A 14,094-nucleotide genomic window follows, 5' to 3' on the forward strand; every position below is an offset into this window, starting at 1 on the left:
AGAGAGCATGATGTCATCTATTAATTAATTTCCCTACATGCAGTCTATTATTTACATTTACTTTTAGCAAATGCTTTTATCCAAAGCGACTTACAAATTAGGACAAAAGCAGCAATCAAAACCCAAAACAACGGAGCAATAATATTATAATACATTATAACATGACACCCATAGCCTCAGGTAATCTCAGCAGTGAAGTATGCTAACACATACAAACATAATGATGTGTCTGCGTCTGTGTTGATTCAGACATAACAGGCATATGTGTAAAGTAATTAGAAACAATGCAACAGCAGACAAATGGGTATGTTGGTAAATCAAAGCAATTAACCTGAACACTATGCTGATTCTTTAAAACAAAGAGGTGGATTTTTTGTATGCACTGATCTTACCCTGCAGGTCTCAGCCAAGACATCAGTGACGGTGTGATGAGGTTTCAGAAGGACGGTGACCGTCTGGTAATTGGGCATATAGATGCACGTTGTGTTTTCTTGGCTGCAATCCCACTGGCTGCCTTCAGGTGGCACGACTGAGTAAACATTACCCAAACTACCTAACCTCTGAAAGAAAACCAAAGAAGAAACTAACTTTATTACATCTCCTTATTTATTTTTGGTGTGTTTTAATAGCAGATTTTATATATCCTTAAACACAATTCTCTGGTCATAGATAAATTTTAGCAGTTAAGTATAACAAATTCAAAGACTATGTAAAACTAAAGCAATTGACATTGACTTTATTGGCATCATTCTATGCCTGTCTGAGGATGTGTCACTAAAAACTCTTTCAGTGCAGAAAAAAAAGTCTTTGGTGTCGGAAACAAACACGCCTATCCACCTTCACACACACACCAGAGAAAACATGTCACATCTCAGTTCCAAAGGTACAGAGGTCCACACATTTCACTCAGTGAAGTAATGGCCTTTTTAGCAAGGGAAACAAAGTCACCTAAGACAAGTTGTATAACCCTATGTTTGTGCAGTGAGTGGTCTGAATGAAACCCTGACCAGCAGTGGAATGAGTCTGCATTCATTTACCACCACAGTAACGGTCAACTTTCCAAAAGAGCAGCCAAGGGCAACCGCCCAGGACACGCTCCTCAGTGTGTGTGGCTCTCAACTTCAGACTTTCCTCTCCGAAGTGGGAAAAATCTTTTATGGAAGCTAACCTCCACCCAGAATGCTAAAGATGGAATGCTGTCTAGAATAACCGCTGTCCTTTAACATGGTCTCTTAGCAACATCGGTGTGTTGGTCTCCGTGTACATACAGTGAGGAACCAGTGTTTCAGAGACGTACAAGCAATCACAAACTGTACACGTGGCTCAATCCACACTCTTGCTTTAAATTAACTAGTTCCATCTAAATCAAATCAAAATGTGAGCATCTATCAGCCACATATCAATTATTTTTATACATACACGATGGACAAAAAGACATCGCTAATGTGCTTTGTACATGTAAAATGTGTAGGTTTATTAATATTCATGTTTTACAAATTTTGTAACAAATAACCAAGTAAGCCTAAACTCTTTCCAGAGGCAGGACCCAGTATTTTGTAAAAACACAGCAACGTACCTCAAAACTACAAGGAGGAATAGTATTTAGATGCCCTTCACCGTCCTGAAACAAGAAGTAAAAAACAAATCAGTGCAGTCTCATAAAATTCTTAGTCATATTCTTTCAGACATTTTGCAACCAGAGCCATGGTTACAAACACTGCAGCAGACAAACTATCATTTCGTTTCTAAATAAAACTTCAGCCAAGCAAATTTGCTGTAGTGAATTATTTTGATCTTAAACAAAGGCTTCGAGACTTCACTGGAGGAAAAGAGCACTATGCTGGTTAGTAGGATGAAAGGTCATGCTGAATGTTTAATGCAAGACTTTTAATCTCTTATTTATACTTTTGTGGAGGCTTCTTCTGACAGATTGCTTGTGATGTTCCTCATCTGTAAGTCCTTTTTACAGCCAAGCATGGTCAGCTATAGAGGTCTTATACATTTGTTGATTTTTCCCTGAGGCCCACTTATAATGTGAGCTTTTCCTCATCTTTTTCAATCCTCTCCTTGGGCCTCAGAAACAGACTAGATTTTTTATTATTTTTTTTGTATTATTTTCTTCTGATCTGCCTCAAAGTCGTCTTCTATGTAAACAACCTCTTAGCATACGAAATGAGAACATTTTCTGAGGCCTTTTCACATCAAGCGTAATGCAAATAAACAAAATGACACACAAACAAATTGTCTATTCACACCAAGAGCAAAATTTATATTTAAAAAATAAAAAATAAATAAAAAGACAGTCAGTAAATAAAGATCATATACTATATCTATATAGTTGTATAGAATTTGTATATCAATTATATGCACATATATTTTTATGTTCTCAAACTGTATGCATGAATAAAAATCACATTGTTCAGAATTATTTTAATCTTTAGACCTACTTTTTATATTTTTATACAAATGAAAAAAGATAAAAATGTAAAAATCTTGATGGAGTAAATTAATGTAGTTCGATATGAATGAGAACAGACAGAAGAGAATAGATGATAAACGGGTATAAACACAGGGCAAAAAATAAATAAAATCCCTAAGAAAATGTATTTCCTCATGATACACACTAGCATTTTGAATGTGCTACAGTACGATTACGATTTAAATCTGTACAAGTTTTAATTTTATGTAAACATTTTTTCAATTTTTTTTTCTATTTATTCCTGTCATGACAAAGGCATTACTCTTCAGTGTCACATGATCCTTCACATGATTCATTCTAACATGCTGATCAAGAAGCATTTAATTATGATCAATGTTGAAAACAGGTGTGCTTCTAAATATTATTGAAACAGAGATATATTTTTGTCCAGAATTCTTTGGCGAATAGCATTTATTTCAGACAGAAATCTTTTGTAACACTGTTTAAAGCTTTACTGTCATTTTTGATCAATTTAGTGCATTCTTGCTAAATATAAAATTACTAATTTCTTAGGTTTAAAATAAAAAAAATCCTACTGACCACACCTTCAAACGTAGTGTACATATATAAATACATAATTTAGGGGAAGTCGTGGCCTAATGGTTAGAGAGTTGGACTCCCAATCGAAAGGTTGTGAGTTCGAGTCCCGGGCCGGCAGGAATTGTGGGTGGGGGGAGTGCATGTACAGTTCTCTCTCCACCTTCAATACCACGACTTAGGTGCCCTTGAGCAAGGCATCGAACCCCCAACTGCTCCCCGGGCGCCGCAGCATAAATGGCTGCCCACTGCTCCAGGTGTGTGCTCACAGTGTGTGTGTGTGTGTGTTCACTGCTCTGTGTGTGTGCATTTCGGATGGGTTAAATGCAGAGCACAAATTCTGAGTATGGGTCACCATACTTGGCTGAATGTCACGTCACTTTCACTTTCACTAATGATCAATATAGGAGGGCCTAGTGATCGGGGACCCAATTATAAAGTCTGAACAGGATTACTGTCAGAGATGAAGAACAAATGATTTGCTTCTAAGCAAGACCAAACGTAGGTTTAAAGACTTACTGGTGTTCTCAAACTCAATGAGAGACAAAAAAGACACTTTGACTTGATGGCTACCGCAGTGTCTTTAGCAAAAGGTTGGCCTGTTTAATATTTAGCAACTAGCATAGGGCTCTTATACCAACCATCTGTGTGTCGCTGCGGGGTAGAGTACAGCAGGCTGCAATTTACCACATATGGCTTTTAATAATTCATAATACATTTCTCCCTCTGTCTGTCTCCACACCTCTGCCTTCTGTGGTGTGAAATTAAATTGGAGCTTGTTAGCCATTTACATGACGCATGTCAGGGAGGGACAGGGACTTCGGAGACTTTTTTACCTTTCGCACACTTAAGACACTAGTGGATTCACTTAGTGACAGAAAAGAGCAATTTAACTTTTTATTAAGCACCAAAATTTGTTCTATGGAATTGATTTTCAGTGACTTTTTTTTGGAACATATAACAACAGTATACTATTATTTTTTATTGGTCACTGCAGTGTCTTAACTCATAACTATTTAGGCCAGTGTACAGTTGTATTATATATATTTAATGTACAAAACTAATAAAACAATATTTATTATGGGGCTTCAACATCTGTAACTTTTTTTTTTGTACTTTCTGTGCCATTTGCTCTTAATGCATAATAATGTGCATTAATTAAGATGGCACAACTACAGTTTGGGATCACTTGTTCATCACTTAAGAACAGGCTTATGAATTGTTATGCCATCTACTTTCTACATAGACAGCTCTGACTTCTAAAACGGAAAACCTAACTGCATATGAACCTCATTTGGAGACACATTTTTAGTGGTGAAACTGATTTCCCCATATAATTAATGTCCAGAAAAAGCAAAAACCAAAAAAAGTCATGCAAACCTTTCAGCACTTTCTTTTGGCACAGTAAGTCTAGCAAGCTACATTTTTATGATGGTTTCCCAGAAGCCACTGACCTCAGTTAAGGTCACCACCATGTACCAAGTGATTATCGGGCACAAAACTGGTAATTTGGACAGGAAATCATTTTCTTCTAAAAACATTTTAGTGGAGTAAATAAAATCTGTGCTTACAATGAATAATTTGATTAATCTAATTTCTAGAGGATGCAAAAATATTATCCTTCAAGCTTTTATCCTCATGAATATTTTAAATAATTACATAAAGTGAATTAAGGCATTTACAGATGTGTATAAGAACATGTAGAGCCAGTTTGCGCATTACAATACATTCTGTAATTGCTTTATATGAGAAGGGCATGTGCAATCTGTGGACCAAAATTAATGCCTTGAAGTGGTAGCTTACTAGTTTTTGGACCCATTTTATATTATTAAGTGTTTTTAACTACTATGTACTTACATTTAAATTATTCATTTGATGCAACGTACTTATTGTGCACATACATGTTAACTCCATTTCATTACAGCTGTGATAAATTTCTGTAAATACATCTGTAATGACACTATTCCTATTCCTATTCCTTTCCTATTAACCAACACTAACCATACCAGCAAATATGTCCCTAAGCGTATCCCACCTCGAAAGAAGCACTCAACATGAACACAATATGTACACTGTACCTATTTTTACTTGATATAAGGTGGCATCATTTTGGAATATAGCAGGATTTTTTGCTGAATGACAGGGGGTCGAACTTAAGATGTGTTTATATTTCGAGAAGGAGCCATGCTATACTAGCTGTGGTCTTGAAAACGAGTGTCCCTTACCTGAGGAAGAACACTGTAAGAACAGCAGCTCAAATCACTGAAATCCTTTAAATAAAAAGATCAAATGAAGGATCTACAATTTTTATACAGACTAAGATGGTTACTAGTTGGTAAAGAAGTGCAACAGACTCACAAAACAAGCATTAGTGACTTACTTAGCTGCCACTTCTTATTCCAAACAACACACAGTACTCTAATTGTAGAGACAGTCCCCCAGCAATAACTTGGCGATAAATGCCTTGCTCAAGGGCACGGTCATGACAGAAAATCTATCAAATTCTCCGGCTCATGGGTCAACCCTCTCCAGATTTAAACAAACAGCCCAGCGCAATTTCTTAAGTGCTAATTTACCACTATTATTAGCACAGTGATCTCAACAGGGAGGAAACATCATCATCTTCGTCACCGTCTCAAGGCTTTACACTTGGTAACCAGATACGAAAATCTACATCTGAAAATAGCTCTCTTATTATCTTGGTGCATTTCTGAGAAAGGAGGAGGAGATGGGAGAACGAACAACATTTTTAATCCTGCCAGCTCTGTAATTACTACCTTTTATCAAAGTTCTGTTATTTGCACCTGTGGGAGGAATTTCCCACCAGCATGACGCATGAGTTTCAAAACATAAAGGGTAGAAAAATTGATATGTAAATGCACTTTCCCAGCACTTTTGTTAGAGCACACAGTCACGACTGTTTAAATCAGACACAGTGGGTGTAGTACCTGTGAGACTGAAGGCTTTTTTTCATGACCTCGCTTGGTAAGAGTATCCAGGCCCTTGAGGGAGGAAAAGAGCCCTTTCTTACTGTGACCTCGGTGGGACAGAGACAGAGAACGCTTTCGCATTGTGGCTTCATCTCTGGAACAGATCTGTACGACCACAAAGAGACTGGCTGTAATGGTAACTAGGTAATTATTCAGGTTTCTTTAAATAAAATGTTCCAAATTAAGTGTAACAGCTTCCTCTCATAGGAATTTCAGGTTTCAAACGTTAAAATCACATTCAATTTCAGTAAAGAATCTATTTGACAGTAAACCTGTCAGAATAATTTCAACTTTCATAAAAAAAAAAAAAAGCAGTATAATAGCTGAATTCCCTGTCAACAACTAGACAACCCCACAGCCCTGATCCATCAGTCAGAGAGAGGGAGAGCTGTTGTTGCCATAGAAACGGTGAATTTTGCCAAAAGAGCTCAGCAGCAACCACCCACATCCATGAAGCACTGCGCATGACAGTCAAGTGAGTCTCCCACACTCTCAACCAATTATATGTGTTAACATTTTGCAATAAAACAACAAATACATCATATTTGAATTTTATTTGAACATAATATTTATTATTTAAATGTTTTCTGTTTTACTGTTTTTTTGATTCCATCACAGAATTTGCAATACTGCATGGGATGAGTTCACTGATACAGTTTTTGGCTTTTTCAAATTATATTAGTATTTTTTTTTTTTTTGCTTCAAACCAAGTTTGTTCAGTTTTGATTTCTTTTTGAGATCCTAATGGAGAAAATGAATGATACATACAGTATTTCTGAAACAACTCAAAAAGTGGGCCGTCACTGTTGTGTTCTTCAAGGCTACTAACCAGTGCATGGAAGGAGGACACGGAGAAGATTCCCAGACGGGCTAGTGCAGCTTTGGTCGGGCGGCTGGCCGTGGCTAGCAGGCTCTTGGGGTTGGGTAACTCGCCACCTTGCAGACTGGCCAAGTAGCAGCGCATGCGGAAAAGGTCCATGTTGAAGCGCTCAAGATTCTGTTCCCACTGTTGGATCTGTCCGCAAATTTAAAAAAGTGTTACTGAGATAAGGCATCTCATCCGCTAGGTGACAAACTACTGCTTCACACAATGATCATTTGCAGTTTTGGAAAGGAAACTTTGGAAGTTTAATAGGTTTCAGATTACAAGTAATTCTATTTAAAATGTAATAAGTAGTGTAACTATTTCAATTACTTTATTAATGTAACTGATTATATTTGATTAAAACATTTCCTTCATTTTTTTGCCCTAAACATTCATTCAACACATTCTAAACTGTTTTTTAAATCATTTGTAAATATTTTAAGCAGGCAGAGTTAACCTGACAGTGGTACTCAACACTGATTACTGTCAGACTCTCAGAATCCTTCCATCACTTATATTAAGTTTATAATAATTGAATTTTATAGCACAGCAACCCAAAAAAAAATTTTCTCCAATCTCCAACTGACATTATTATACGTAATAAAAAAACATACACAAGTGATTTAGTGCTATGCTCTTTGACAAAACAGATGAGGGGGGGGGGTGACATGATTATTAGTCACAGCTCTATGAACATCATCAGTTTGCTGATGAAACTTTATAACACTAGTCTCTTATATAGACGCATCTGACTAAACACCATTTGTCTGGTCCACATTGCAGCCAAGAACTGCCCACTTAAACAGGAAGAGATTGTGTGACTGACATGTGACAAACTAGAACTTGTTTTGTTTTGTAGTAATGTAATGTAACATTTTAAGGCTGTGCTTAATAAAAGCCTGTCTACAATAATGATGGGTTTTGTTTTCTTTTAACGGGGAAATCTATTATTGTATATTCTTTATTTTTTATTTTTGAGAAATAAAAAATACAATTATTTAATTTAGCGATAGATAATTGTCAACAATGGATTGTAGAATTGCACAGACTTTGCTTTTGTGCATTGTTTGGTTTGGGCTCCCAGCATAATTCATACCACTGCCAATGAGTTTAGAGACACTGTGTCATTAAAGTTTCTTGGTATTTGGTTTATTAAATTCTACCAACTCAACCTCACATCATTAAAACAAGTATAATGAGACTGGACAGACACTGCACTGTTAACTCATGGGAATCTTATGCTAGCCCAGGAGAGCCTTTCAGAAGAGTGACATTGGATACCAACATACACCTATTACCACAAAAAGAGAGGCATGTTCGTTGTTGTTAAGAGAGCCTTTTAGAAACACACTGGCTTGTCTGAGACTTGTTCTAATGGTCACCCATGAAATTTGAACCAGTATCAACCCGTGTTGAAAAACAAAACAAAACACAGTTAAAAGTTCTCACACAGTCTGATCAGGGATCATTTTCATTTCTTAGATACAGTATATGTGTGTTTACGCCTGGATGGGAAGAATTTTTGATGTGCAGTCATATGCATTTATCTTCAGTTTGTTTCTCTGACCTTTTCCCTGATTCATATAAAAGACATATGTTTAATAGTCTTAAAAAGCTATTATAATTCAGTTACAGGGAGAAAGGGTGAAGGGGGGTCAATGGAGACTTGAAACCGCCCAGCTGGCACTGATTTGTGGAGACAACACTTCAAAGTTACCCAGTTTCTCAACCTTTTCCCCTTTACCAAATCTCTCATCCAGCGCCTGGCACCCCTCTAACTCCCCCTTTTGACCTCCGCATCAGCTCCAGAGGTTCCCATGAAGCATTAACATGATTGTTATCAGGCAGTGGGAAAACTACTAATACCATTGGTCAAATAAAGCTATGTGGGTCATGCAACCTCTAAAGTGGTATGTGGCGGTAAGATTAACATGCCTTCTGTCAACATGACAAAGCCCTCAATGATTTATCCCAATGTTTCAGACAAGATGGAGAGCTTGGTACATTCTCAACCTTGTCAATAAATACACATCTCACTACAAAGCCTCAGACATAATGATATAGATAAAGCACTAAACTTCCAATGTCTTTATCTCACACATAAGCACATATCATGTTAAAAGAATAAATTAAAAAAATGGTCAGTCAAAACATGGTCAAATGGTCATGGTCAAAACAAATGGTCATTTAGAAACAAAAAGCTAATTTATTAAAAAATGGATGACTGGAGACAAAAAAAAAGCACTTCATTCCGTACTTCCAACAAACTGGATTAAACTGTTGCTTACCTGGTTTTCAATAGCCTTTCTATTTTTGGGGTCACCAACGATGGACAACTGCAGCTCTGCCATTTTTCTCATCTTGCTGTCCATGTCGATCTTCTGGAGAAGACCATGGATCTGTCCATGTAACAAACGCAGCGTGTCCTCTTTCCCGTAGCGTTTCGCAAATAAAGATGCGCTAGCCGAATGAATGGCAGTTACCCAGTTCTCTAGGTCAGTCTGGTTGGAGGCCTGAAGTGGAAAATAACATACAAGGAAGGAAATGGGACCTTTTATGCATAGAAGTTACTGTAAATATGGTCACTGTAAAAAAAAAAAAAAAAAGGCTATTTGATTAGTAACGTATAAGTCTTGTGCAGAATTTTGCATCACTTCATTTTAAATAACGTTACTTTGCCTACTTTCTCAAAATGTATGTATTTCCATGTTTAGATTACATTATGAAGCCTAGATTTATGCAATAATTTATATAGGTGATAATTCACATAAAATTTTTCAATCGGTCATCATTTACTCTTTTTTTCTGCTAATCACAAAAGAAGATATTTTGAAGAATGTGGGTAACCAAGCAGTTGCGGGTCCCATAGACTTCTATAGCAAGGGGAAAAAATACTACAAAATGGGGCTCAACAACTGTTTAGTTAATCACATACTTCAAAATATCTTCTTTTGTTTTCGGCAGAAGAAATTGGACTGAAGAAAATGTGTACTATGTGTTTTATTTTTTATTTAATACTAACTTCTATAACACTGCACTTATCAGCATGTGGAATCAACAGAGATTGTCTGGTTGACTAAGCCAGAAATTGTAGTAATTTTATTGGCTTTAGAACATAAAAATGGCAGTTGCTTACATTTAGAAAAAGGAAAGAAAAATCCATATGTATGCATCCATAACTAATCAATCTTCATGTTTTCTGCACCATTCAGTTTTATAACAGCAAGCATGTGACTGGTACTGATACAGAAAAGTTGACTTAACATTTCACATTAAGTCACATTAATCAAACAAAAACACACTTGAGCTGCAAACAACAAAAGTTTAACAATTTGTTAAACCAATTTAAAGTATAAGTGTTTTATTATATATTAAACTACATTTACATGACAGAAGCTTACACTGGAGACCAGAAGACTACACAATCATCTGTTTCCGCTCTGTACACATGCAGCTTCTGTGCAGCTCTGCTTATAATTTCAGCGTGAAGGGGTTTAGGTTTTCAACTTACCTGAAAAAGGTAGACATCGCCATAGGTGTTGCTTAGGCAGAACACGTTCTCTTTCTTGGGGTGCTCAGGAACTGCCTGGACTACACCATCCTCTGCTAACAAGGCATAGCATGGAGACTCTGGCTCTGAAGAGGCTTTTCCATAGGTCTCATAGAACAGCATTGTGCAGCCTACAAGAAAAAATGTAAATAATTTGGTCATCACTGATCACTTTAAGCAGTCATGGTGTGTCCTTACTGTTAAAAGGTGAATGGCACAGTAAATCAATCGTTAAAGCAATCATGGCTTACTTACCCTTTAGAGTGACCCAGAATTGTTTCCATTTTCGACGGCCCACCAACTCTAATTTGCGGTCCTTGTGTACAGTGAGCAAGGGCTTGAAAGAGAGCCATCCGGCCCGCCTAACGACACCCTTTTCTTTTTCAAACAGCAAATCTAGCTGCTCTAGACACCCGAGGACTTCTTGACTACTGCACTCTGTTTCTTCTGAGGAGCTCTCGCGCCAATCTTCTCGTCCACCTTCTGCTGGAGGCCGCCCGGTCTTCAGCTCCCTCATGAAGTTCTTGTAAATGTTCTGCCGCAATACATCAGTACCCAAATGAAGGGCACCGGCAGAGCCGCTGCGGGTATTCAGTGACAGAGAGTGAGAGCGGGCTTGAGGCATGCCGTTTGGTACGGTCAGAAAGCTGGAGACCTGAGAGGGAGAACTGGTATCAGCAGTGAGGCCATCCACACCACTATCAAAGCAGTCGACAGGCTCACTATGTCCCGGCTCCTACAACAACAGCAAAGAAGAAATATTGTAAGACTGAGGTTATATTTATGTTGAATTTATGTTTACTTGAATATTTATTTTTTATTTTTTGATATTCAAAAGAAAATGCAATCATTGCTCATTAAGCTAAAGTTCCAAGTGTTTTGGTGCTATTCGTTTCTCGGTGTTCCGAGTTAGTTTTTAGCACTATTCCTTCAACTCCCTCAACAAGTCTATGTGATTTTTATTTATTTATTCATTCAACCGAGACTATTGCAAATATGAATGATTTGAGACTTTTAAATATAACTAACACCATTTGTGCTAATGGATATGGAGTTTAATATCTCAGGTCATAGCACAAATGTTATGCAATAACTGTGACCCTGGACAACAAAATCAGTCATAAGGGTCAGCTGTTGTTTTTTAATTGAGATTTTTGTACATCACCTGAAAGCTAAATAAATAAGCTTTGCATTGATGTTTGGTTTGTTAGGAGAGCTTACGGTTTGAAAATATGGAATCTGAGAGTAAAAAAAATCTAAATATTGAGAAAACTGCATTTAAAGTTGTCCAAAATAAGTTCTCAATGCACATTACTAAATAAAAAATATGTTTTGGTATATTTACAGTAGGACACCTGCACAATATCTTCATGGAACATGATCTTTGTTTAATATCCTAATGATTTTTGGCGTAAAAGAAAAATTGATAATTTTAACCCATACAATATATTCTTGGCTAATGCTACAAATATACCTGTGCTACTTTCAGCATAGCTTTTTTGTGGTCCAGGGTCACAAAAGATATACAGCAAGGTACTTTAATACTTAAGGACAGAAACTTGAGCAACAATAACGCCTTAACCACAGTCTCTAATATGAAAAGTAAAACAAAATAACAAAAGTCAGTTATCGCTTTTGTATGAGAGTAAGCACAAATTTAATCGGCATAATGCTACACAAAATTATGGAAAATGAAAGCCATGGGCACAACTCTTTACCCCATTCCTCATTCACCATGGAATGCACAGTATGTTCTTTAAAGGAGTGTAATTAGAAAAATTTCATTAAGAGCATCGATTCCCTTCTGCTCGCAGCGAGGAGTGCACTTCAAAAGAAATCGGAGTATGAGGGTCCTTCTCGAGCAGCTTTCTTCAATGTCTACACATATCCAGCAGCTGACACTAATTACACAAGGGTTCAGATGTGCCAACAACACTCTGTGTAAAACTACAGCTGATGTCTAGCACTCAGTGGAGATCTGAATGTAAACTTCAATATTTCTCAACAATAACTGCTTACTAGTTACATGGTCACATGAGTATGCATATCCACTTTGAAGCCATCCAGTGATTACCAGGGATCTAGCAGTTGGACGGTGTGTATCTTCATAATAATCCATTTTTGGTTTCCCAGTTGTGATTATGATAAACCTGACAGCACAAAATTCTCATAAAATGTGATTTTCACTGAAGTTAATAATAATAAATATGGTATAAACAGCACACACAGTCCAGAGCCAAATCTTTATTCAGCAAACGTTCCAGGGGTCTCATTTATAAACTCATCTATGCACAAAATAGGCATAGAAATTGCATACGCAATTTTGTATGCACATATCAGGATTTATAAAAGATAAATTTGGCGTAAATATGTACGCACCTTACGGATATTCTAGACCAATGCGTACGCACTCTTTTTCCTGGCGTGAGAAAAGTAATGAAGTAAGGAACGATTTTAAAGTCTGTTTTTATTTCAATATACATATTTACTCTCATTAATGGAGATAAGCACTGAAAATACATAAAGTAATTACGCAGAAGTTAAACAAAAATGATATGAATTTAGACATATTTAGTGGAATGCGCTTGATCACTATTCTTGTGGCATGCTGTTTTAATGACAGCGAGGAGTGCTATAGATGCACAATACTTCATCTTTAAACTAAACTGCAGATCTCATGCAATGCGAAAATATTTTAGTGAGAACAATGATGATGTGCAGTTTGATATTATGGGGGACACTGCTGGATTTAGTCGTCGAACGGTCCATTGTCTGGTTTGAATAGGACGAATGATAATATTTTACTGTACAACTGCAGCTGCACGGAGGTGTTGATGACGTGTGAAGTCATCTCTACAACATTATAAAAAAAGCCACTGTATTTGAAGGATACAACTTGAAGAAAATTACAATTAGCATGTTTTCTTTTTAAAATAGGCTACTTTGTCAGTGACTCGCAGAGTCAGAAATTCTATTTACACTGCAATAAATATAAGCTAAAATTAACTAAAAAGGTGTTCACCTTATCAGCAGAACTGCATAAATTAAATTCGATTTTAATTATTTAAAACAATTGAAATACTATTTGGCCAGTGGAAAGGAATGAGACAAACTATATTCTAAAATATTTATCCGAGAACTATTTTAAACAGTTTTGTTTTTAGGGATTTTTATTTTTATATATTTATGCTAAAAAATAACAAGGATACTTAGCAATAAAATTGTGTATGGCACAAATAGCATTTATAGTCCATATCTCATATTTCCTTAATGTCTTGAACCTTTAACGGTGTTAAATATGGTGTCACGTGGATGGGAATATGCATAGAAATGATATGCAGATAAGGTTATTCATAGTAAAACTAGGTCTTGTAAGCTCCATATATGGTGATTTGGGGAGGAGTCGGGGTGGAGAAGCACGTACGCACAATCTTCCTCTGACTAAGATTTATAAAAGGGATTTTTGCACAGGTTCTGGCGTACGCAAAATCTAGCTTTTGTGCCTACGTACACGTTTAGGATGAAATCTACGGAGAGTTTTATAAATGAGACCCCAGGTCATACATTGGAAAGTGGATGACTAAATAAAATTACCTATCTTTCATTCTCTATAATATATTTGCTTGAGTTTATTACTGTATATGGAACATCTTATTTCAGCTCATGTCACAGT

At 36.6% G+C, this 14,094-nt stretch overlaps 1 protein-coding gene across 3 annotated transcripts in view; it reads right to left on the reverse strand.

Moving 5' to 3' along the window:
• The window catches only part of tiam2a (TIAM Rac1 associated GEF 2a), an 80,725-nt gene that overhangs the window by 32,016 nt on the left and 34,615 nt on the right, over positions 1-14,094 (reverse strand). For 2 of the 3 annotated variants that reach the window (XM_059520841.1, XM_059520842.1), the window contains exons 4-11: positions 10,677-11,157; positions 10,383-10,552; positions 9,160-9,384; positions 6,836-7,021; positions 5,965-6,111; positions 5,242-5,286; positions 1,577-1,621; positions 393-560 (exon numbers count right to left, since the gene is read on the reverse strand). In XM_059520841.1, coding sequence (XP_059376824.1) covers positions 393-560; positions 1,577-1,621; positions 5,242-5,286; positions 5,965-6,111; positions 6,836-7,021; positions 9,160-9,384; positions 10,383-10,552; positions 10,677-11,157 — 1,467 coding nt within the window. The remainder of the gene's footprint in view (positions 1-392; positions 561-1,576; positions 1,622-5,241; positions 5,287-5,964; positions 6,112-6,835; positions 7,022-9,159; positions 9,385-10,382; positions 10,553-10,676; positions 11,158-14,094) is intronic. The other variant, XM_059520843.1, reaches the window with a different exon arrangement.

The sequence above is a fragment of the Carassius carassius genome, chromosome 32 (genome assembly GCF_963082965.1).
Source record: "Carassius carassius chromosome 32, fCarCar2.1, whole genome shotgun sequence".
NCBI lineage: Eukaryota > Metazoa > Chordata > Actinopteri > Cypriniformes > Cyprinidae > Carassius > Carassius carassius.